The sequence below is a fragment of the Gymnogyps californianus genome, chromosome 8, assembly GCF_018139145.2.
Source record: "Gymnogyps californianus isolate 813 chromosome 8, ASM1813914v2, whole genome shotgun sequence".
Classification (NCBI taxonomy): Eukaryota; Metazoa; Chordata; class Aves; order Accipitriformes; family Cathartidae; genus Gymnogyps; species Gymnogyps californianus.
In genome coordinates, this window is record NC_059478.1 from 3,052,103 (window position 1) to 3,078,465 (window position 26,363).

At 38.4% G+C, this 26,363-nt stretch overlaps 1 protein-coding gene across 1 annotated transcript in view; it reads right to left on the reverse strand.

Annotated features, from left to right (window-relative positions):
• HMCN1 (hemicentin 1) overlaps positions 1 to 26,363 on the reverse strand; it is a 201,240-nt gene that overhangs the window by 141,007 nt on the left and 33,870 nt on the right. The window contains 6 exon segments of the mRNA XM_050900953.1: positions 242 to 505; positions 1,078 to 1,198; positions 6,504 to 6,610; positions 8,186 to 8,357; positions 21,763 to 21,885; positions 22,458 to 22,616. Of these exon segments, the coding sequence (XP_050756910.1) occupies positions 242 to 505; positions 1,078 to 1,198; positions 6,504 to 6,610; positions 8,186 to 8,357; positions 21,763 to 21,885; positions 22,458 to 22,616 (946 nt within the window).

Here is a 26,363-nt window from a genome sequence, read left to right on the forward strand (position 1 = left end):
AAAGATTATTAACAGCTACTAACATATATCCTATCTTTTCCTTTTATTAAAAGGAAATTCAACTTCTGATAAAGTTATACTTAGTAGATAATACATTAACTTGTCCATCACGATCTAGAGATAGAACTTAGGAAGGAAACAGCACAGAAAGTACTTGTATAAGTTAGAATTGATATCTAGTATCTTATCTAACTGATTCAGATATGACAAATGTACATTCATTTCAAGTTAAATCTCTTACCAGGAGTAATACTAGAAAATGAAACACTTGAAACTCTCTGAAAAAGATAATCATCCTTGTCGTAGCCCATTATTTTAACAAAAAAGGCTTCATCTGGTGGAATGAAGTCAGAAATATTCCATAGTCCATAGGGCTTTCTGTCAGGATAGTATTTCACAGGCAAGGTCTTAAGAAGTTCCCCTGTAATACTCAGAAGTTCCAGTCGATCTACTCTAGCTGGAAGAAAGATCCCCGTGGTATTTAGCAGCACGAAGGTAGGAATCCCTAGAAAAACAGAAACATGCTATTTTAAGTGCTAAAAAAATAAATAATTAAAAAAGGAAAAAGTTAAATTCCATATGTATGGCTCACTACCCCATGAACGCACCATACAATTTCAACCCTTACTTACTAAGTAGCAAAAAACTAAGTTGTGCTAAGCTGTGCTCTGCTTATTAGCTGCCAGCAGACACAGCACTGATGAGGGTTTAAATTACTGATTTCCAACAGGTGTTTCTGAAATAGCAGCCTCTTTATGAACTCCTCACCATGCCCCAGAGCCACAGGCTTTTTCTAAAGCTCCAAAAGTAACAAAAACAGCGTTGCAATTTTGAGGCATTTCATAGCTAAAAATATCTGGATTTATGTGACATAAAAAACCAAGCTAATACGAAAAAATACCGTAGTATGATAAAACAGGAACACTGGCTGCTCTCACACGTTCAAGGCCCAAGAACCAACCAACAGCAGCCCCAGATTTATCACAAAGTTCACCAGAGAGATCATCATAGAGTTCTCCTTGATTTGGGGGGCCCAAAAACGGTTATTGCTTGGCATGGACTAAAATGGAAACGAACCTTGCACTGGTCTGCTGGATGTTTTTTTAAAGTCTAACGTTGGCTTCCTAGAAAACCCAGCTCGAAAGTCAATAGTGCTGAGACCTGTGATCCGAACAGAGTGCCTTCCACTGCTCGAGGTCTGAAAAAACAGAGTGAAAGACCATGCGCATAATTAGCGTTTCAGGAATTGCAAAGTTTCTGATCCATCCACTGAGTTCAGTAGATAGATTTCAGCTTTCATTAAAAACAAGACAGAAAGGAGGCTTATGTCAAAAGTAAGTAAAAACGCATTTAATAAAGCTTTACTTTTAGATACTGGACCCTGCAATTGTAGCATCAGCAAAAAGAGCCAATACTCTTGGAGGTAAATCACAACACACAAGATCAACAACTACTTGTCACATGCCAGTGACTGTAATGGGAGACTGTCTGGAAGTTAGGATTTTGACCATTATAAAGGATATTACAAAATAGTAAATGAAACACAAGTCAACAGAAAAATCAGTGTAAAATTTTTGCTGATAATATATATAAACAATTTACTGCTAGTGCTACAATAATTTATCTTACCTTTTTATTTATTAGTAAGCTCCCTTTTTAAATATACACAAAACTAATTTTACCCATGAGGCATATGCAAACATCACAGGCACTGCGTATCATGAAACAAGTGGCTAGTATAGGCCAACCTCAATCAATACCGTATACTAAAGATTCTTCTCTTTCCCAGCCAAGGTCTCAGTGGGAAAGCAGAGGATGCAGAAGCACCTCTCACCTCTATTCTCCACCCACCCACCCCCACCTTGTCATTCTGGTTGAATCAGCAAAAAACAAATCACAAACAACCCCCACGCATTCACCCACTCTTGAAAAGCCTTAGCTTCATGTTGTTTGAGGGTACAGTAGCTTTTATGCAAGTCCCCAATCTTAGAATTATTTTGATTTATCTTCTTTAAGTTACTTTCTATCACTCTATGCTGAGAAAGAAAAGGACAACTGCTACTTGCCAAGAGTGCACAGGAACCCAAGGCTTTTTGTCCTCACCTACTTCCACACCCTTCAGGTGTTAGAAAAAAAAAAAAACCAAACAAAAAACCCAATAAAACACTGCTGCACTGCACTGAGCCTAGAGTTAGATTTTTACAGACTTAACGATGACAAACCCATGGACAGTTTCAACCAGAATAGCAGGAAAAAATAAAGATTCAAAACGCTGTGAAGAGTGATATCTAAGCTATGTTATGCCAAGATCAAATCCGCAGTTAGTAGAACCTACTCTGAGTTTTTGTTCAGGGAGATGATACAGCACACAAGACTTGCAATGTGAAAGAAAATCAGTATTAAAATGAAACAATTCCACTGAGCTTTATCTATCTAGAGAGTATTATCTGATCCATTCTCAAACACATAATTCCTTCAGTTTAGTAACCACCTCCGATACAGCTGCATGTGAATATTAAATGAAACAGTTGTTTCTTGTAACTAACTGCCTAGGGACAGCCATTTAGACAGTATGACAAATTGATGTCTATCTGATTAAAACAACCTCTATTTGCTTCTATTTGGCTAGCCTTTCACCTCAGAAAAATCACTACTAAAGCCTTTTTTATATAAACCAGCTGTTAACAATACAAACAAATATTTAAGTGTGCCAAACAACTCATGTTATCAAGCGTTAATTGGCAGTTAAAATTTCATGAGACAAACTCAGTGACAAAGTTCTCTTCTTATAGCTTTATGCATCTGTACAAGGAATTTATGGTGTGAATAAACTTTTCAATGTTTTTTTTTTAAGTCTTCAGTCACAGCCTTAAAATCTTAGTGCAAACAAAAGAAGCCAGTGACTAAAGCCAAGTGAACAATCCATAGAAAAATATATTGGGAAATTATTTCTCTTTATGAATTACTCAGATCTTTGGATACTTGTGAATTTTTATGGCTAGCATAACCTTATAAAATTTTACCATTTACTAGTAACAATAAATGCAACTATCATTGTCATTCCTAGGAGCTGGCAGTCTTACGCAAACACCTAAGAATAAATTTCATCCCAAAGGATTTCTTTCCAGTTAGTATCTTTGTCAAGTCTCTTTTCATTATTTGTAGTTTAAACATGGATCGCTAGCATTGTACATTAGTGTTTTTCCTCCCAGACTGGACCAGTATGATAAAAAGAGCAAACGTGTTTGTCACAGATGTCAGGAAAAAAAATGCTTTCCTGTCTTGCAAGCAACACAAAATAAAATTGCCCCAAATGCATGTATCTATAAACAAATGTATTAAAAAGTGCATGGGTTTTGTAAAACAAACTCTTAGTTTTCACACAACAGAAAAACCAAGCTACAATGGCCAAATAAATTTTTAATTGCATGGTTATATTTATATAGTTACAGTGATGGAGATACGCAGCTGAATTAGGCTTGAAGGAATGTGCTCGCTCAGTGGAAATTACTCTGGACTGGTTTGTCATTACACTCCATTGAACCATCTGCATTTGGCTATAGGGGTATAAGGGAATAACAACAACAGCAGTCATTAACGATCTGTCTTGATCACAAGAACAGCCAAGTTTTTCTGCTGATTTCTCATTGCTTTTCGTCTCCTTTTCTCAATCACACAGATGATCATTTAACTCTGCACAGCAGGGAAGTTTTTGTGGCATTGCTCAGCCGGAAAAGCTATGGCCTATTGATTAAGCACAGAACAAAACAGCAGCTGATGGCTTCTCACCCCTGCCTCTCCCCCACTGACTCACCTCCATCCCTCACTAGCCTTTTCAACTGAAAACACACAGCAGGCAAGGCCTTTAAGGAGTAATTAGATACAACTCCCTTCTAATGCTGCTGCCCTGGAGCTTGCAGGTAACTGTTACTTGCAAGATGTTGGATGCCTCCCAAACTGCTCCAAAGAAATCTTTTCAGGAGAGTCCATAGGACAGGTCTTTGTGGGAGGGATTTCGCAAAAGCAAACTGATGCTCCCTCTTCTGTTAAACGAGTCAGACTGTTCCTATTAAGGCCCATCTCTTGGTAGGTATCTCAGCAGTAGGACCAGCAGATAAATTTAGTCTCACAGTTAGCTCTGAGGTGCAGAAAACACATGCAACAACAGGACCATCTTTCTGAAGAAGCATGCTTGCTTCTGCACAAAACCTGTACTGTTCGTTGATACACTATGGAGAGAGGAGCCACATGCTCGTCTCATGTCATTGCTCTTTGAAAAGACTCCTGTCACCTTGTAAACCAAGGGTACTACAGCAGACCTGAAAGGTAAACTTATTTATAAAATACACATGCATGCACAGATTTGATGTCCTCATAACGGAAGTACATGAAGGCAACTGGAGGCCTCCTGCAGCACAGGAGGCAACTGGATTGCATACTATGTGTTTTATATTACTCAAACCTGTGATTTAAAGACTTCACTGAGCACTGAAACTGCACTAAGACTTGTTCGTGGATTACAGTGGATCTTCTTGGACTGATCATTCTCCAGCTGATTTAGTAGCAGCTAATACTGTTTAGCTCACCGTGATTTGTTATCATACTAAAATGACAACTTTTTGCACCTCCGGGTGACAAGTACCTACATAAGCTGTTTGCACAAACCTAATGAAGACCTGGTTTGCTCATAAAAGTTAAAGTAATTAAAAGATTTCAACTACATTCTTTTTTTTTTTTTTTACTCAAAATAAATTTGGATGGTTTATTCACCACAGAATTGGAGACAGCATTATGCTGAGCTTAGAAAAACAAAAACCTTAAAAATCCTCACTGCAGGAGCAGCCTGATGCTTTGGCCGGGACTGGTTTGCATCTAGCTGAGCATGCTGGCCTGGTTCCAGCTGAGCCACTTGGCAGTTTGCACCATGCTGAGTGCCAGCCTCGGCTTCAGGAGAGCTTATTAGCTCTGAAGGGTGTTACACATTGAGCCTGTAAGAGTGGCAAGCTCCTCTCTCAGGAATTCCTGGAATCCAGAAATTTGGGCAACACAGTGCAGGCATACACAAGTGGTTCCACATGGCTCAACTCATATCCAAAAAGGCCTCGGCTTAGCAAAAGCCATGCAGGGCCAGAAAGAGATCACACAAGGCTTTTGCTTTTTCTGCACTCTCTTTCCCTGTGTTGCAGGGCATTAAATGTTTACCAGACTGCATGCTTAACCTAAAAGACTCCAACAAGCTACAGAGTTGAATACTAAGGCACTGACTGTAGGATAAGTTCTCTCAGTACCCACTATGTCTGATGTTACAAAGTCCAGCAGGACCAAAACTTTTTTGTTGTTGTTGTCGTCATCGTTGTTGTTGTTAACGGACCACCAGGGTGTCTCTGTACCAGGTTTTTCAGCATTTCTGGTCCTGGAAGCATAGACAGATATTCAAACAATTCTCCATAGAGCTGCTGAGCTCAACATGCTTTTCTAGTTCCAGTTCTGCAGCAGTATCAATAGTTTCCTACAGTGCTACATGTGAATTAATAATCCTTTTCAAACTACCTCTGTGCATATGGCACAGACGATACACAGCATGCATCCATTCAGCACACCTCATTGTGAACTTGGCTATAAAGGTATATTACACAGGTGGCTTCCCCTCCAAAAATGACAAAACAGTATTTACAGTTCTAGAATAGAATAGTTCAGTTGGAAGGGACCTATACCAGTGTGATTGTTTCCACATCAGTTTAGGAAAGCTGGGATCATGCTGCTTTACCTATGTAAAGAAGTATACAACAAGACGACAAAGCATGAGTCAGTTTAGGCCACAGTTACACAACAGAGTTGAGAAGATGATGTAAAAAACTTATAGTTCATTATACCTCCCTTCCTCTCCCCGACTCTAAGCACATATGTCACAACATGCTGCTCCCTACGAACCAGCTCAAGGTACAGATTCTACTTTATTTGTTTGAAGATACAAAACATAGTTAAATAGTGTGATTTCTACATAAACAGTTAGGCCTTGCACAGATTTTAAGGTGTGGTAGTGGGGTGTCATTTGTTAGCTAACGCATTTCAAGTGTTTTGAAACATCAGCATCTAGCCATAAAAAACAATGTTGGGGCTAGTTCTTAAGTTTATGTAAATACTAGCTTATCCACAGCGCAATCCCTAAAGTTTTAACATTCCATTCCCATTTGGTGCAATTACATTTTGAAATGTTGATTAAAATGACATAATGAACATGTTATAAAACAAAATGATGAACACATCTGTTTCCCTAAGTCTAGCCAATTCCTAAGCTTCATCTTCCAGTTTACCGCATTATAGTAAGAGTGCTCTTGCTCATCCCTTTTGCCTATTATGGTTGCAGGTAAGCAATTTTTGGCCTGATATACTGTGTTAACTTGAATCTCTGCTGGATTAGGGGTTAAGGCTAGTCTACGCAATCCACTTTCTGTTCCTGATTTACACATATTTTATACATACATTTATTGCAATAACTTTACCTTAATTGTCCACGTTCCAGGCTCTGGATCTTTGACATTTACTACCTTTGCAGAGTTGTGGATATTTAGCAATTCATTCAGTCCTGATCCTTTACTGATCTGCTTGCCTAAAAAAAACAGGGAGTAAATACAGTATTGAGTAAACACAGTATTGCCAAAAAAAAAAAAAAAGAGTAAATACAATATTGTTCTTCTGTTCTGATGTATTTTTGATACTTGACTTACTCGCTACTTAGTGGTCAATGACATTTACAACAGTCAAAATTCCCTGTAATTCTTTACCAGAATACTAAAAAATGCTCATTTATTTTCACTCTTTTCATTCACTTGGGAAATTTAATACAGCCTGCAAAAATACAGAGCTGTGGGAAACCCACAAACTGTAAGCAAAACAAGTTCTCTTCTTCACAGAAAATACTCAGCTCTCAGTGAAAGGAGGCAGCACAGAAGCAAACTCGCTCAAAGGAGATCTTAGAACAGACTTACCCTAATCTACCTGCCAGCTGCCAGCCCACTCTTCCATCCTCTAGACCTAGTTCAAGCAGGATAAACTCCACAAGTAAAACTACTGATAAGCCAGGTTCTCCTGGCAGAGGGGCATTAGCACATGACTAAGGGTGGAAATGCATACGAGATCCTCACAGGAAATTTAGTGTGTTAGACATCATAGACATCAATAAGAGAGTGCAAGTTTGCATACTGCACCATACCATACTTTATACGTACACCTATGCATACAAATATATGGATGGTTGTATGCAGGAACTGGTTCTCTATAGAGGCATTTTGCTCCCTCAAGGCTGACTATGAAGTACCATCAGCACTAAAGAGACATCTGGCTCTTTCAGAGCACTAAAGGGAAAGGCAAAGTTGAGAATGGGATGTCCCAGTCTCAATTTTTAAGACCTTATTAGACATGCCTCGACTAACTTCAGTGCAACTATGTGGATTTAGATGCATGGAGCTGACCTATGAGAAAGGAAAACATATAGATGGGGTCAAAGCTTGAGCTAAGCCTGACAGTTGCGCCCAGGATTGTGTGTTATCATGGTTTGAAGAGAGACACTCCAAGCAAATTTCTTCCAGGTTCCTAAGCCATCAAAATAACCATGAACAGTAGATGTGTTCAAAATATCTTCAATTACAAATTCGCATCCAAATCCGTCATTGCATTCCCCATCACACACTGTTCAGCTAGAGACGGGTACGAAACAGGGTTTGATTCAGAATGCTCTCATAGTTCAAAGAATCCAGACCTTGGTTTACCTTTCACCACATAAAAAACAACAGTCATGTATAACCCCTAAATGATGGTTCAGTGACTACATAAATACATAAAAACAAAGGTGCCCAGAAATTTGGAATGCAAGGACAAACAGTAAGAAAGCAGATGGAGGTGAGATGAAGTGGTCAGAATAGGGAGGATTTCCAGTTTCCTCTGAGTCAAAAAAAATGGAACATTGGGAACAATTTAAATATCCAAAGTGTATATCTCCAAAGATCCTGTATTTTAAAAATAAAATAAAATTTTAAAATATCCTGAAATCCTGATACTGGTTTTCAAAATGTGAAAGACATTTATGAATCACAAATACAGCCTTCCCTACTGGAGACAGTCAAGACTATTTGTATTTTTCATTCACTTTTTTTGCTATCACAAAAGAAGGTATAAACTACTTCACCTAATGGATCATGAATTTCAATTGCTGGTGAAGGACCACTCAAGGACACTGTAACTTCTTTCAGACTTGGATCAAAAGGGATCTGCCAAGTATTTACAGCCATGGTCAAGTGGTCTGTAGACAATAGATGCACTTTGGAGGCTTGAACTGCTTCTTCAACCCATTTTAACACCTAGAAGAGAAAGTAACAGTTGTTGTTATACTGTCCACAGTATTTGCTGTTGAAATATTTTCTGCTGAAATACTGTCTCTACTGTCCTGTAGAGATTCCATGTTAACTTCTATTATAACAGAAGATCACTACTTTCACCTATGATCCTATTGTCTGATGACACGCAGCTACCACATCACCCTGAGCAAACAGTGGTAAAGAACTTGCCTAATACAATCACCCAGTGCATCCATTTCAACAAAGATATTCTGGAGACAGCACAAACAGGATTTCAACTTGTTTCAGGAACACACAAGAGCACAGGAATACAGAAAGAAAAGACGACAGCATGCCAGGAATATACAGGAAACAAAGCACCAACATCAAAGCACAGGTATGCTTCAACTTCCACTGTTCAATGTAAGAATCAACACACATGATATGACAAAACAGACAGCCTGGAAAAACAAGGACCAAAACTACGTTGTCTTACCAGTGCAGTTATCAATTCTGAAGTGAATAGGCTTATTTGCCACATTAGGGCAAATATATTTTTAAAAATATTAATACTTAAAAGACATGCAATTCTAATAGAAGATACTACTGAAGCCATGATCAGCATGATGTTTAAAGGAGTACAGAAACAGACCTGGATACACCTCTACACAACATCCACACGTACACTTTTAAAAATTAATTAGGGATACAAATCTATGCATATTTCTGGTCATCAACTAACTATTAATTGCCTGAAGCAAGAAGGAATACTCCCTCATCCAGATGTACTGAGTAATTGCCATCTATGGACTTTTTAAATTTTTTTCCCTAAAACACCTAATACAAATTATTATTTGGCACAGCATACAGGTCAGAATACAGGGGAACAATGCTTTAGAAGAGAAATTCTTGTGACCAAAACCAAATTTGTACCTTACAGAATTATAGCCCTTAAGTTTAAACATTTTCAATCAATGATTATCAAATTAAAAAAAAAAAAAAAAAGAAGAGCAAAGTAGAGGTCTACATTATCACCTATTTCAACAGAAAGTAACAAAGGTAGCCAAAACCCAGACAGAGTCTAAGGTCTCACTCTTTCAACTACTACTAACTCTGGAGCTGAGCACTATCAGATCACTCAGCACCAATAATATGACCCGAACTGACAGAAATGGGGTCGTACAAGTGACGCCAGATATCCCAGAGCACATCACACAGGGTTCACCTCAGGTTTGCAGTAGGCAAGAGGAGATGAGATGATATTTTGCCCAAGTATAAGATTAGAATAATATAGACAGATGACACTACTATAAAATTTGTTTATATAGCCTGATTTATCCACGTATTTGGTCTCGGTTGCAAGGTGTTGGCAGCGGGGTGGCCTCTGTGAGAGCAGACCAGGGGCTGCCCAGTGCCAGACACAGCCGGTTTCAGTCGGTTCTGCAGCAGCCCCACCACAGCCACAGCTGAGCCCCTCAGCCACGCTGGTGGCACCACGGTGTAAATGTATTTAAGAAAGGGCAAAATGCTGCCTAGGCAGTGAGGGGTGAGGAAAAAAGTGTGAGAAACAGCCCTGCAGTACCCAGGTGAGAGAAGGGAGGGAGGCGGTGCTGCAGGTGCCGGAGCAGAGATCTCTCTGCAGCCTGAGGGGACACCAGGTACAGCAGGTATTCCCCTGCAGCGTGTGGAGGACCCCACACCAGAGCAGATTTTTCCTGACAGGACTGCAGCCCATGGGAGAGACCACAGCGAAGGAGAGGAAGAGCATGAGGGGGAAGGAACAGCAGAGAGAAACCCCTACGTACCGACCACAACCCCCATCCCCCTGTGGCGCTGGGGGGAGGGAGGAGGAGTAGGGAGAGAAGTTGAGCTTGGGAAAGGGGAGGGGGGGGGAGGTGTTCATACTTGTCTTTGTTTCCCACTACCTGAATGAGTAATTAAATATCTATTTTAATTGGCAACAAATTGATTTTCCTTAAGTCAAGTTTGGTTTGCCCCCAACAGTAATTGGTAAGTGATTTCCATGTCTTTATCTCGACCCAGAAGCTTTCTCACCCCATTCCTCCTACTTTCTCCCCCCGCCTGGCTGCTGGGAGCGAGCGAGCAGCTGAGTGGGAGCTCGGCTGTTAGCCAAGGCTAACCCACTGCAATCAAGAAACCCAACCTCCCCAAAAAAACCACCTGGCCTGTCAAAATAAATTATACTACATCAGCTCTGTACATGACAGAGCTGCAGCATTTTTTTTTTTTTTAATCCCAATGAAGCAATACTGGTTTCCTATAACGTTGTGAATACGATTCACAATAATATTGAACTGTGATTTTAGGCTACAGTTAACCATGGCTGCATTCAGAAACATCTTTTAAAGGAGCTCTCAATTATGCTAGTTCAACTGATCAGTGCACAAGACTTGGAAACCAACAATAAACTAACCTGGACATGTCATCCCTCAGCAATGGAGGGCTCAAGAGTAAGTCCTTAGCTCTAGAACCTGATTCAACACACTAGCCCAAAAGAGCCTCATTTCTTTGGTTTGTTGGGCACAATTTGCATACTTTTTCCATTTTAAAAAAATGGGTTATACCATAGGTTTCTGTGTGAGATAACTTTGTGATAGAAACTAGATATGAGCCTGTTTTAAATAAAAGTGTTCTTGTATGTTATACTATGAATGCCCAGCAACCTTTGTGCAAATGTGGAAGAAGTTTAAATAAGAGAAGGGCATCATTCAAAATGCATTTGAAATGGTGGGGGCATGTTTTCATAAATTATTATCGCTCCACTACTAGCATTGCCTCACCTGAGACATGTAGAATGCTTCCAACGCAGTGTGAAGTGAAACAGCATTGACCATGTAACAACAGTGCCGTGTGCCCTCTCCACAAGGGTCTGCATAAGCAAGGTACTTAGGCATACTTTCAAAAGAACATACAGAAATCACAGTAAAATTAACTACACTACTCAAAACCCCTGAAGTAACATGACCCAAGAGAGAAATACTGTTTCTGCAACACCTAGTGACACCAGCTATTCAGCACATTTACTTTAGAGAAGCCTGGAACAGGAATCACAAGGCTTCAAAAAGATCCAGCTAATTTTAAGTTTTACCTTTATAAATTATACATTTGGGTCCAAAAACACTTCCAAAAGAAATTTCAATCTGTTCTACTCATCTATATTGAGATGAGTACGATGCTTTTTTGTCCTACGTATATGGAAAAGTTTCCTTTTAATTCCAGGATCTTAACTCCACAGTAAGTTTTTAAACAAATTGTAAAATTTAATGAACCTGTATGAATTTTCAGAAGAAAGGAATTTTGCAGTCTAGCTTAAACTCATTTCAAGAGACTTAAGCAAAATAAATCAAGTCACAAGGTAAAGCGTCGTTGCAGGAGCTTTGCCAATATATATAAGAATTGGAATCACATTGGTATTTATACACACAATTCTTTTTTAAGCTCGGAAGGGTTAATATTACATACCTGAAAATTTGGTAGAATGACATTGTAACATAGATATGATGGGGGGAAAAAAAAAATCTGTTATTCCCAAATTACTTTTTTTTTTTAAACAAAAAAATTAGGTAACAGTTTTTGCTCCCATGACACATTTTTGGGGTCTTCTAGTCATCACTACCTCATCCCCAACTTATGACCATCAACCTGGCATGCCTCTTCCTAAGCAGCAAGCACAGCAACCGGCAGGGTGGAGGTGGCTACCTACCCATCCAGCACTCCTGGACCAGGTCTGTGCTTACCACTCACAGTTGGAAAGAGTTAGAAGGTCCAAGCCTTCAGCGGCTTAGCTCACTCTCATACTCTAGCCTCATGAGAGAAGATTCTCTATAATTCGTTCAGTTTTCTATGAAAACCATTATTTCACAGTGAAAATAAGCTAGAATAGAAAACACAGATGGAAAGAACACGCAGTTCTACCTAGGTCAATCTGTAAGCACTACTAAAGCTTACAAACAATCTCTCTACATTATAAACCAACACAAGATAGTGGTTCAAGATTGCTCTAAGCCGTTCATGCACTGAATAAGAAGGGATTTAAGTTTGTTAGAATTACAATGATGAAATCACTACTTCAGAGCATACATGCATACGTGATCCCAAAGCACTTTGTTGACCTTTGACAGCAACCGCAACAAGAAAAAATGCATCTTAAAATCAGAGTACTGGCAATGACACTATTCCAGCAGCTCTTACCAAAAGATATAAACCAATGCCTAACAGCAGTCACGCTGATTAGAAAATGCACCTGAAGCCAAATTATCATCTTGCCACTGGTTACTTCCTTGGGGTGCTCAGGTTTTATATGTTGTTTTTCATATGTTGTAGTTCATGAGTACAGGCACATGAAGGAATTGTTTCTGAGGTGAAACCAGCATAAAGAATTCTTCTCTCTTCCCTCCGTGCAACTGCTCGTTCTCCTTCCTAAAGTTCACTGCCCCTACTTATCTGTTTCTGGGGTCATGCTGCAAGCCAGATCATTAGAATCATAGAATCATTAAAAGGATCTGGATTGAAAACAACCCATCAAAGAGGGGGAAAATGGCTTAAACCACAGTCACCAAAACTCCACAGCACACAACTTCAGCAAAAGAATTTAAGACAGGTCCCTCCAGCTTTAAAACTTCTTTGTGTTTGTTGTGGGTTTTTTCCCTAGTTACATCTTTTAGTCTACTACATCATATTAATTTCCTTTACAACAAACCTCGCTTTCACACAGCATAGTTCACTTCAAGCCACTGCAGGACCATGTTACTTCTACAGACTTGGGAGGCAAGTGGGAAGGCTCTCCAGTGGGAAGTTTATCAGCATGCAACCATTTATTTCAAAACAAACAAACAAAAAAATCTAATCAACACAAATAGTTTTATGAGCCCCAGATATCCTTTTTGGCAGACAGGAGAGCTAAGCCATGGAAATTGTTCCAAAAGCTCACTTTCTTTCAAAGGTAAATTACATGAAGCCTTGTAGCCTATCACTGGAAACACAAGCAACAGTTATTTAATGATGCACAGCAGTCTAGTGTACTTTAAGAGAAGAATAAAGAACACTTTCAAATTAGAAAAGGAATTTTCAGTAAAGAGAGTGAAGTGAATCCAATCTTCTTCTACTCCCTTCCCCTGTCAATGACAAAAAAGTAATTTCAGTTAACCATAAAGGCAATTCAGACAACACTGACATAAAAATACCAACACCAGTTCAAATAGCATTGGGAAAAGAAGAGCCTGCCTTGCACCCCAACTCCTCACAGGTCTGTTGCTGAAACAGCCAGTATACTTGCAACTGTGATGCTACTCTGATTCTTTTGAGTAAAGTTGCTGGTCTTCGGACAGAAGAAACATATCTGGCATAAAAAGACTGGTTTCAACTTCTGCTGGGCCACCTTTCTTCAAATCACAGACTATCAGCACCTCTTGGCCGTGTTCTGCAGAGACCAGGCATCAACTATTTTTGGGTGCGGAAGGGAACCAACTCTTTAGGTTTTGGTTTCTTTGTTGAGACAATCCAGCATAAGGTTCACTGCACGTGATCAGGCTGCTTTTCATCAAGGTGAGGATACATCTTACCAGAAATGGGAGCTAAGCCTCCCTGATAGAATCCAGTAAATAGTTCATGAGTACACAATCAAATCAGGCCAAAAATCTAACCTGAAGGGCACATATTTGGCTGTCTCACCGAGCCCATTAATAATGGAAAACACAGGTCCAAGGGGTTAGCTTCCACACTGCTTTGTCAAAGTTAAAGCGCAACTGAACTACCACTACATGATCCAGATGTCTGCATAAAAACAGAAATAAGTTTGTACGTATTCACAAGATGACACATTTCAGAAGTTGTAAATCACAATGATTTGATTGATTTCCATAGCTGCATGCTGAATGTGATTCCTTACGGCATTTTTCAGTGTAGCTGGGAAAGTCTGTCAACAAAACCACTTTTTAACAGAGTCAGAGAGAGATGGCATGTCTGAGACAGAACGCTTTCAACATACAGCTACCAGTGCACAACAAAAAAAAATAGTATTGACATAACTGAAGACCACCAAAATTGATCTCACTAGATGCCTTAAGAAATCTCAACATGGAGAATTAGCTAAGTTCTCTTTCCAAGAGAAGGGAAGGTAACATTTTCCTCCATCTCTACCCTCCTCCCTCTGCTCCCATCTCTGACTCTCATTTTACAAATAAGAATGTTCATTCAAAAACTATCCAAATCCACTAGACCAATTTAACGTTTGAGTTAGCATATAAATGTGAACTTAACACAGTTAATCTAATTTCTTTAAAGCAGTAACAAACATTGAAAACAAAAAAACCACCCCAACCTATTATAACATTGCTTTGCCTTCAGAAGGTTTCAAAATGTCAGCTTCAAAGAAAAAAAAAAAAAACCCTCAATCTTGGATTTTTAGATCAAGTTAAACCAGCTGAGTTTAAATTAAGGGAATTTTCAACTGGATGGCTGAGTACGTGCTAAGTTTTGTGGTCCCTGCTGGAACTAGATAATTTGCAGGCAATGAAAACAAATTCTGGAGATGTAAAAATATTTGAACATTTACCAAGATCCAGTCTGAGCCCAGAACAGAGATTGAGCTCAAACTTTTCTTTTTTAAATCTTTACCCAAGTTGTTTTTTGTTCTTAATGAAAACAATCTTCCACTATGCAAGAGCTTTCTAGACACCTTTACTCATCTGCTATAGTTTGATAATGTAGCTAATGGAATAGATGTAAAATTAAAAGACAAGTATTGCCGTAGTTTCATCTCAGATGTACAACATGAATTTCAAGGATATTAGGTTTCCATCTGCGTATCTTACAGAATGAGAACATTTATCTGCTCTTGAAGCACATCATGAGGTTCTTCTGGTTCTGATTATCTTTTAGTATTAATGACACACACACAATTCTGTTATCTTTCCGGGCACATGAAGTGGAAGGCGACAGGGACCAGTCAGCATGGATTTTTCCAAAGGAGGTAGTGGTTAGTGGATTGAACTCTTCCACCCAGTATACCTTTAATGGGAGTTTGGTCTTTCTTCTTTCATTCCAACAGCTAGGCAGTCAGACGAGGACATGAATACAAATCACTGCCAGGATTCTAAAAGAAGTACCTCCTACTTCTGTAGGTCCTACCATTTGTTACATTGAAAAAAAATAAATAATCTTAAGAAGAGTTTGCATCTTCTTCCACTTTCGAAATCTATGAAGCAAAAGTAGGGCTACAAAAATGTGTAATATTTCTGAAGAGCAGGCATACACATTTTATATTTTGACCTATTGTGAATACAAAGGAAAGTAAAGTGGGGCTGGCTCAAGGTCTTCATGGAAGTCCAGCCAACTCTAAACATTACACATAGGCTCTCAAGCACACGTTATGCCAACTATGCCTGACCTTAGGCATATGGAAATGTATTTCCTTATATAAATACATATTGATCTAGTTATATAAAGTATGATTTTTAGACCCTCCGGTTCCTATAATTGTACATTGACTAAGTTGACAAGGGTTCTCTCCTCATTCTGGTATTTTTAGTTTGTGCAATTACTTTGCATGACTGCCAAGTTGTTACATTGGCCACACCACCTTAATCTCTTTACACTCCTTAACCAAAAGGGGAACACCGCCACATTTCTATCTCACAGGAGTGTTACGCGAACAGATACAGCAATGAAGTACTTAGATACTACAGCAACTGCTGTAAACCTTAGCTAAAATTCCAGTTTATTAATTGTATGCAGGCTGGCGGATGACCCTGAGGCTACTTAGGAGTTCTCTTACAGCAGAAATTGCCCTTAAAATAAAATGCATCATCCCAGAGAAGAATCATGTTCTGCAACTGCCATTGCAGAAACAAAGAAAGCAAGAGCACCTTTGTTTTTAACCCAAGTATATATCAGAAGTAGAAGCTACTGAGGGCACATAAGGGTCTTAAATTCAGAGCAGAACCTGACTTCAGTTTTTGAGAGTTTTTCAAGTTCAAAAATGAAAATGGAAGGCAACAGAATGACCCAGCTGTCTTAAGTCTGGCAGTAACTTGCTTGTATAGTTAAATTTTCCCCAAAAGTTCAATAGGCAATTCTGGGAGATCCATTTCCCAATACTGTCATTCCAAAGAGGTTTGCAATACTGCTGTAACACTGGTTTGGAAGTAGAATTTTTTTTTCTCCTTTGGGACCCTTACAGAAAGCCCCCAAAACAACAGCAGCTTTTGTTGTTCTGCCAAAATGTGACTTGATGAATATTATTAGAGGGGGAAGGGCAAATACAGAAATAATTTATAACACTTCTCCAGAGATTTTGCTCTTGCAACCTGCCCTGCTGTCAGGTCATTTCTTGGAATGCATACTGAAACCTGGAAAATGTATGGAGCATGGTCTCTATTCCCATTTGTTTATTCTGGGTCTCAAGAATATTTCTCAAACAGTCAAACCAACATGATTTGAAGTTAACTGTTTCATTGCTTAAGTATATGTAGGTTCATACTTCTACCCAAAGAGAAAAATATTCTAATAATGCTTTTAAATGCACATCTAAAAATATGGCAGTGCATGTGAAAATTATACTATGAAAATAAATCATAAATTACCCGTATAACTATAGTTACATGTATGAAAAACACGTGACTGAAAAGTTTATTAGCGTTCAATCTCAAGCTCTTCAAAGTTAGGAAACACAAGAATTAAGCCTGCCTGCTTTCAACTGTCTTTAAAACATCCTTTTGCAGTTGCTTTATGATAGTCCTTATGTTCATGATCACAGTCTATTTCTTCCAGAGAATCCAAGTTCCATATAAAACAGAGAAAGAACAGCTGTAACTATTTTTTTTTCCTTCCTTGTTTGGCATTCACTGTACAATACATATCTTCAGAGCAGAAGCTTACTCTCCAAGGCAGCATTCAGCTGCCTCTCCCATGAAACCATTCCTTCTTTTTCTATAAAAATGGATACTGTTTGGGACGGAGTGAGAAGAGAAGGCAAGAAACAGGGCTATGCAAGAAATCTTAATTCTAAGCTGTAATTTTGAGCTTTTGACTTTGTCACCTTCGTACTATTCTTGTAAAGCAGTGGAAGGGCCTTTTACATTTTTAACAAAGTGAAAAAAAATTTAAAAATGCTTACTCATGTAGCATCATCCAAACATACACTTGGTTCATACACACTACAGACCTTTAACACTTAACCCGAGCCGCGTAGGCGTAACTCCTAGGTTGCCATCCTCTGTGAGGACTAACAGCCAGGAGAAATAGGATGCTTTTCCAGTGGGTTTTAGAGACTTCTGTTCACAGCAAAGCATTCATCAGTGTGAAGAGTACTGGACGCCATTCCAGATCCACATGATCTTACAGACATTAACCTCCTGCACCTTCCCCCACAAGAATGATTCCTTTTGCACCATTCCTTTTAATGTGTTCTGTTACCAGTCTTGTCTTATCCCCATCTTCAGTCCCCTCCCAATCTCCTCTCATTCACATCATCGCTTTTATTCACAGGATTCTCACCCAAGTTCCAAACTCTTTATTTTTTTTCATCTAGTCTCCTCTACCTTTCAAGTCACTCAACAACACACCTTTTTTCCACCAAAGTCAACGCCATGACTGTGAAGGAGACTGGAGACATTCTCATTTCTCCTCCCCTCAATGTTCTGTATATGGAACTGTATATGGAACATCCATTTCTACTTATTTTAAAAATCAGTAAAGAAAGCTGTATTTTTAAGATGCCTAGGGAAAGTTTTCCCATCTTACAGGAAGGTTAGAATAAGAAAAATCAAGTAAGTGTTTCAATACTAAAAGAAATGGAAAACTACTACTCACTAGCTCAGTTCTTGTGAACTCCCAGCTTTAGCCATGCTGATCAGTCCAATTCATCAGACACAGTAGTGACTCATTTTTACCACAAACAATCAAAATTACCTCGAGGTGTGATCTGAACCACCAATGACAAATTAATCTCCACTATTTTTAAGCTGTACCAAATTCATACTCGGCCGATCATCACTGTTAACCTTAACACCAGTTCTGGCATCAGTACAAACCTTTGAGCATCAGAATCATTTACAGGAATTTCCTTACAGTACTCCATTATGAGGGGAATAAGTAAGTGTGGTGTAATATAACTTCAGTTCAAGTCAAAATTAGTACCTTCTGGAAAGATGCAAATAAAATTGGATATGGTTATGCAAATATAGAATCTGTTCTTAACAGGAGAATTTAACCCATGTTTGATGAGTATTCTCAATGCATTTTAATTTTGAGCAATTATTGCAGATTAAGCCCTGAGCCTACAAAATCAGCCACACAACCTCACTGCAGCCAAGGAAACCTCACCCTAAAGAAACACCTTTCAAGATCAGGACTTAAATGCTTTGATAAAACAAACATCATAACCTTCCCAAGACATTGGAGACAAAATGAGAATGCTACCGTTCTTTCGGCTGGACGGATATTCATTTTAGAACTGATTCAATAGGATAAAAAAATCTCAAAACTACAGAGCAGTTTGAAAAATTTCAAACTGAAGACCACTTAATTAATTTGTAGTTAAGTACGGTAGTATTCACAAGTTGTTAATAGAAGTAGAACTTTAAAATTTGAACAGTAAACCTTGCCCTTTTATGGACTCTGATCACGAAATACTATTCCTCCCTTACAGACCTGGAATCAGATAATTAATCAAATTTTACCAAACGTGATGAGAACATATTTGGCTACTTACTATTAGAAGCCTGTCATGGTTTTTAAGTACAGTTACCTCTGGAGATGATGGTACACCTGATACCCCAAATAAAGGAAAAATCTAGAAGAATTTTAGATAGCAAAAACAAAACTTGTGCTTTGGACTTTAATAATATTCTTATTAATCTAATGCATAGAAACTATGGCAAATTTGTCAAAATATCACCTTCCTCTCATACTGTTAGAAGAGCTTCATTCAGCAAATAAGTGGAGATACTTATATTTCACACTTTGCTGGACTGAACCCAACACAACTTTGTCAACCGACAATAATTTTGACCAAGTTAACTGTAGTATTTAAGTTCATAACATCTTTTTCAGAAGTGAAAAGAGGCAATAAGTTTTCTTAGTCTTCTCGATAACACAAGCATTGGATAAGTATCAAGTATTGTTTTGTTGTGTTTCCCTGTAGCTAGCTTATAATATTGCTTCATTCTCCACTTAATGCAAAGGGCAAGCATGAGAGTAATGGTTTGAAGCTTTATACACTAAAAATAGCTTTGTTTGTGTTTTTGGGGGGTAGAACAATCAAAAATGTTTTAACAAAACAAAACATTGGTTTGGCAGGGTATTCAGTGTCAGTGACTTTGTAGCTCTTTCCTAATATCCAATTCAGCATTAGCTGTCTCTAGGCCCAAAACAGTGAATATGTTTTAGCATTTATGAACTTCATTCTTTACACATCATTGACTACTCAGATAAAAAGGAGGGCAAGTTTTATTTCTGATTAATCTTGCGTGAAGGATATACCATAAACAGCTGATGCAGATTACTACTACATCTCCTGTTCGTTTGCATCTACCCATTGGCGGATACGCTCCTTGAAAACAGGATTTCTGATCCAGAACTGAAATCTGCAGTGAAGGTTTCATTTGGGATGACGGTGTTTTGGTAAACTCATTTTCACAGTCCCTTAGCCCAGACACAGTTTTATGTAAGGTCAATGATCACTAAAATTATTTCAGAGTCTTTTGGTTTTAATGCAAATTGTTCAGCAGTTATTGTAGAAGACTTCTGAAAGTGATTTAGAGGGGTTTTTTTAGCTAGGCGATCTCTTACTGACTATGGCAACTGAAAGGAGATGCAATTATATAAAGCAGCGCACTCTTCCCTCCCCCCCAAAAAAACCCTGCAAGAACAGCACCTACTGATATCATCACTTGTTAATATCAATTTCGGGCTCTTGTGCAGGCCACGGGCTGTCTAGCCCGCAGATGAGGAGCCCATCATTTGCTCAAAGGAAATGCCGAGATGAAGCGGGAAGGAGGTGAAAGTGGCTACTGAAAGCTCCTGCTTAGAACCTTACTCAAAATTCAAAGGCAGACTAACCATTCAAGCAGAAGCTGGTATTCTTAGAAACTGGAAAGTGCCAAGAACTTCAGAAAGCAGAGGCAGACAGCCGACAAAACAGTGCATGCAGCTCCGCTTAAGAACATGGTGTTGCCTAGCACCTACAAGTGGCTTTCTCTGCTCACTTCTACCTCCCAAAAGCAGAAGAAAACAAAACCAAAAACAAACAAAAACTTTATCCTAAAACTTCAGTCCTGGCAAAGAGCATTTCCCATTGGCAGCATCATAATCCCTTCTGTATAAAGGGATTTCATGGAGTCTTACAGAGAGAAGTTTCACCCTTCATAGGCAAATAATAGCAAAATGCAGGTCAGGAACTGCACAGTCCCAACAGCTAATTTCTTTTCCTCTGACTTCTAACCTGTTTAACTTTTGGAGGATAAATCCTCTGGGAAGTTCCTCCTTTTGATCGCCTTCACATCACTGCCAATACCTTATAACATCCCCAATAAGAACTTCAATTTTTCTAGGCAACAACAGTAGAAAACTGCAATTTATCTCCAACATTTGTCATTGTCCAAATTCTAGGGAAGAAAGAAAAAGGAACAAACCGAAGTAAACTTTTATTAAAAAAACTCATCTAGTTATTGCCAATACCAGGAAGTCAAAGGAAAACGCTTACAACATTTATAAACGATTCCAGCTCCCCAGATAACTAACATGTGATTTCATCTCTCTCCAAATTATTTTCTCGTGCACTATTGAAATTTCATTTCTGCCTAAGACTCACTGGAGTTTTCAAAGAAAATAGTCATTCAAGGCTGTGGGTCAGCAATCACAGTTACCAGTAGGTCCGCAGAGCTGTCAAAAGTATTGAAACGATAACCTCAATTAAAAAGTTACCACAGTTACTTTGTGAACAATGGAAACCTGCTAGCTCACACCTATCTGTCCATAATGTGAGGAACATTTTTGTCCAGGCTTATTAGCAATCCTTTGCTCGCTAGCAAAATGCTCATTTAAAGCTGATACTGCACTCTCATTCAGAGTAGTAAAGCCACTGAGCTGCTCAGGGCACTGAACTGCTCCTTATTTTCAAGGCTCTCCTCCTGGAAGCCTTCTGGCACAGGTAGAGGGAAGTTGGTGAGGTTCTGTTAGATATGGCAGTTCACACTTCCCTAACATAAATAAAAGTCGCAGAATTGCATCCTGATATAGCAGATGGAAAAAGAAGGAAAGGAAAGGTGGAACAGAGTCCACATACCAACAGCAGAACATTTAGAATTTCCCCTTATGCTCCCTAACCCGCGATCAGGTCATTTCAAGATTTAGAGTATAAGCCCCTGCCTTGTTTTCTCTATATATTGCAGAATTCAAGCAAAGTTACCTCATTAACTTGTTTTTTGTCCAAGTGAAAAACTTGACCAGAACTCGTTGAGGCAATTTCTTCATAGACCTTGTAACCAATATGATCCCTGTCATCACAGTCTCCAGTCAGCACAAACACTACCTGTATTTAAAAAGAAAAATAAATAAAATAAATAATAATAATAATAAAAATCATTTGGCACATGGTGCAAACTTTAGGAAAACATTGCAAAGACAGCATTAAGGCATGACAACAAAAGAACTGTACCGCTTGGCATGGGTTCATATTACTTTGCATGAAGGACAGCCATATTGCACTCACTACTGATGGCAAAAGCAATGAAGAAAAGGAACAGACAAGAATCACTTTAGAAATTATACTCATCTATCAGTACTTGTACTTCACAGAATACTTATTTCAGAACAATATAAAAACATCCACATAAGTGGTAAGCTGACCAAGAATACATGTACTGGTAGAAGGTTCAGTTGCACTATTTAATTCACAATATTAAAAGGAATATTCCTTTAGCTTTTTTCTTAACCAGATCAGTTAACTCTATTTAAAAAAATAGTTCCCTAGAATGGCAGTATTATGGTCCCTTCTGTAAAAAGATTTCACCGAGTCTCACATAGAAGAATTTTACCCTTCAATATTGAGAAAACAAGGCATTAAATACATAAACCAGCTCAGAATGTAAATCCCCTCTGTACCTGTGATTGTTTCTGTTGAATGAGTTGAAGTACTTCATGGGTAAGTCTATAATCTTTGGATCGTGCATCAGTAAACACATAGATGAAAGAACCAGGAAGAGAAATTTCTAGAGCGATCTTTATCGCCCCGATGCTCATCTCTGGACAGTCTCCACCACCCTGTTCACAATTAGAAGAAAAACAAAGCATTTTTCTAAGAAAAAAGAACGTACCAAATAAGTTACTTTCTTTTGGGACATTCAAGACAGATATTTTCTCAGCTTCTAATAATTTATTCACTTTTTTTATCCTAAGCATTGTATGGTTTCTGCAGAGTGCTGTCACATACTCATACTCACAAGCAGCAACTGCAACAATTCCTTAGGGAAAATAAAGTCATAGGAAGGGTTGTGGTTAGCCCTGAAAACAGTTGGTGTCATGGTCACTCTTATCTTTTCTGGGAGCACCATGTTGCGTTTAGCTCCAGCTCTTGTGACAGGTCTGTTTCCTATACTCACACGCTCCCTTACTGGCTGACAATTTAATTGCTCCGGTAGTATGCAGCAGTCACGGGAGGTCAGGGTCACAGACGCAGATGGGAAATGATCTCAGCCAAGCAGTGCTGAGCTCCAGGAGGACCTTTAGATACCAGAACAGCAAGAACTTGACCTAGACTTCACACTGCGGGGCAGCCAGTGCAGGGAGCTCAGCAGAGGGGGCACAGGCGATGTGTTCCCAGTGACCTGTATTGCTAAGGAGACAGCTGCGTAGCTGGAGATTTTTCAGACCATGTCTTCAATCAAAATGCTTCCCAGTATGACTTGATTTAACTTTATATGAAAGGATCAGTTTCTCTTCCTAAATTAAGAGTTAGAGGAAAACAGTGTTCAAATAAAAGTTCGCTTTAACTTACATAAAAATTAACTTGGCATATTGAAGACAGAACTTTCCAAAGAGCTGAATACAAACTGTAAAACCTGCCCCTGTAAACAGCAACAGATCTCTGCACTTTCAAGATTAAATACAAAAGTTATTTCTTTTATTTCTACAATCAACATGCCTTCACACATATACAAATCTCCACATACTGGGAAGGAAGAAGAAAAAAGATAATGCAATTATTGCATCTATTTAAGTCTTGAGATGCCATCAAAAATTATGTTTTGAGGTTCAGCATTCACACAGACACATAAACCAGAAAAAGCCTTGCCTCCCAGTCCCCCAGTCCTTAAGAATTTCAGCTGTCCCCAAGGAAATGCTCACATCAGTAACAATTTTTAATCTATCAATATCTTTAATCCCATTTCAAAGCAAGAATATCAATAAACTTCTCATCTATGTTAAAGAATAGGTACGTTGCCATTTTTCTTTTTATAAGTCAGTCCTTTCTAAATGTAGCCTTACTTTTATGGGAAAAGCAAGTGGTAGACTCCAGACAGCCTGAAATTCAAGAGAATTCTCCAAAAACATTTTTGACACATGTCAGAACTTTATCTTGGCAATGCTTATACAATCCTATGGGACAGATCAGTATATCCAAGTCATTTCTTTCCTGCTCTTGCAAAGTGAATATCATACTCAGCAAAAGTCTTCCACATAACACTTCAAATTGTAGGCAAAGTCCAGATAATAGCTAATTTCTACAGACACCTACTTGGAACAAGAAAACCTCTATTCCCACTGCAAGTCTACTAGCTTATTGTCTCATGTAATATTCTATATGGCAGCATTATTTTCTACATATAATAGGAAAAGCACTGCTGAGCTAAATGGTTATTCTGAGAACAAGCGTGAACTTTTTATTCTCATGATGTAGAAGAGGGATATTCTCAAAAGGCAGCTAGGTAGAACTATGAAACAGAAGTGTATTAGCTTTATTTAAAAAAAAGAAGAAAATTTTCCTTTAAATGTTTCCTGCCTTTCTCTCCAAATTGCAATTAAATATGGTTACAATTACCTTGTGAAGTTTTCTGGAAAGACAGAGGTGAGTAAAGCTCAGCAAGTCTCATTTTCTGTTCACTTTGGACAGGCACACAGAAATTTAGGTTGTTAGCTCAGCTCATCTGTACTATTCACATTTCTTATGTCTAAATTTAATACCTATATAGCTATTTACTTAAATGGCATTGTAGCCACTTACAAACGGATAAATTTAGTATCTGATTTAAAAACTGTTATCAACAACTCTTTCACAATACTACTTTCATTAAGTTGTCATTTTTACACTGAGAAATACTCAAATAAGGCCTTTTCATAACTGTTAATGTAAGTGTATTGGCATCTGTATCATAGGATCACGTAACACTCAAACTATGTGAATATACTTTAAAAGATTTTTATCTAGACAAGATTTAAGTATATTGCTTATGCAAATAAGTATCCATTGTGAAAACTGTATATAATATGAGAATACACAAAAAATCTGCTTAACTCTTAAAAAAGAGACACTAAGAAGCCACTGCTGCCCAAATACAAGTTATTGTCATGTTGTCCATAAGAACGATTCACAGTTAATTACAGATGAAACATAGGCAATACAGGATCAACTTATGAGGTGTCAAAGGAATACTTCCTTTATCACTTTGAACATAAAAGGAACAGGGCCTAGTTTCTTCAGTGAAATGTATACAGACTAATTTTTACCTGACGTCAAATGCCAGCCAAACCCCTATTTCTAACGTCATGTACAGACCCTCCAATCGTTCTGTGACCAGATGAATTTTGTTGGAAAACAAGAGCTGGGCTTATCCTGACATCCAGGGAGGACAAGTTTTGCAGTATTCCTGGAAAGCATATTTTGATCTCATATGTTTCACAAAAAAGACTCCTTAAAATAATTTATCTTCACCTTAATTTTAGCTTTGTTCATTAATGAGAATATCTGCTCTACACCCTTTTTCAAAGTGAACCTACCTTAAAATTTCCCCTACCTCCACAATATTCATTCTTGCATCTTTTAACTGTCTTTCTAGGAAAAATACTAACAACAAACATGTAGGAAGCGTTCTCATTTTCTGGGAGAACTACTGCAAGGTGACCTATCAGTTCTGTTCAATTACTTTTTTAATTTATATTTTAGCCCTTCACCAATATAATGAATGAATGCAAGTCAGTGAAAGTCTTAATTTAGCTGAATGAGCACATCTTGAAAGTAATTACAAAATATGCAATCAGGATTAAAGAAAAATCTTAAATTCATTAGACAGTAACTTTTAAACAACTTGCTTGTAAATGAAGAGTTTTAAAATTCCCACAAGCTTCATATAAATCATATACCTTTTAGAAACAGCTGCAATTATTTTCCAGTATAGCTATTTAGAAAACAAAAAATGAAGACTGGAAGGATTTTTAAAGTTTAAATTTCCCTGTGAAGGAGAAAAACGTAATAGCTGGCATTTTCTGCCTCCTTGAAAATTTACTATTGTTTTCTCTGAATTTAAATCTTTCTGCCAGCTTTTAAACTACTTATTCTTCCCAAACTAGCACTACTGGCTTTCAAACAATCGTTTGTTACAGGGATTACGCCATGTGCCAATTTCTAAGGGAGAGTCTGCCTGGCATTACTGACTTCCAGCAAGGCTCTCCACAGGTCAGAAGCATTTTGCTTGATTAAAAGACAAGACAATAGGATCATAATTTCTTTCAGTAAGGGTAACTCCATTCCAATACTTCCCTTTCTTTCCATCACGTGATCCAGATGTCATTTGTGGTTCATTCTCACTCAGGGCAAGTCCACCAAGGGAGCCATACTGGTGTGCTAGTTCAAAAACTGTCACTTGTCTCCTAAGCACAACTACAGAAGCAATTCACAGGGTTTGCATGAGACAAGAGTACCCGAGTCAACCTGATGCCTTTGAACCAGTGGGTGCTAAGTAACGCATGGCAGTGAAGGCAGTACCTAAGTAAAACTTGATGGGTCTTACAGTC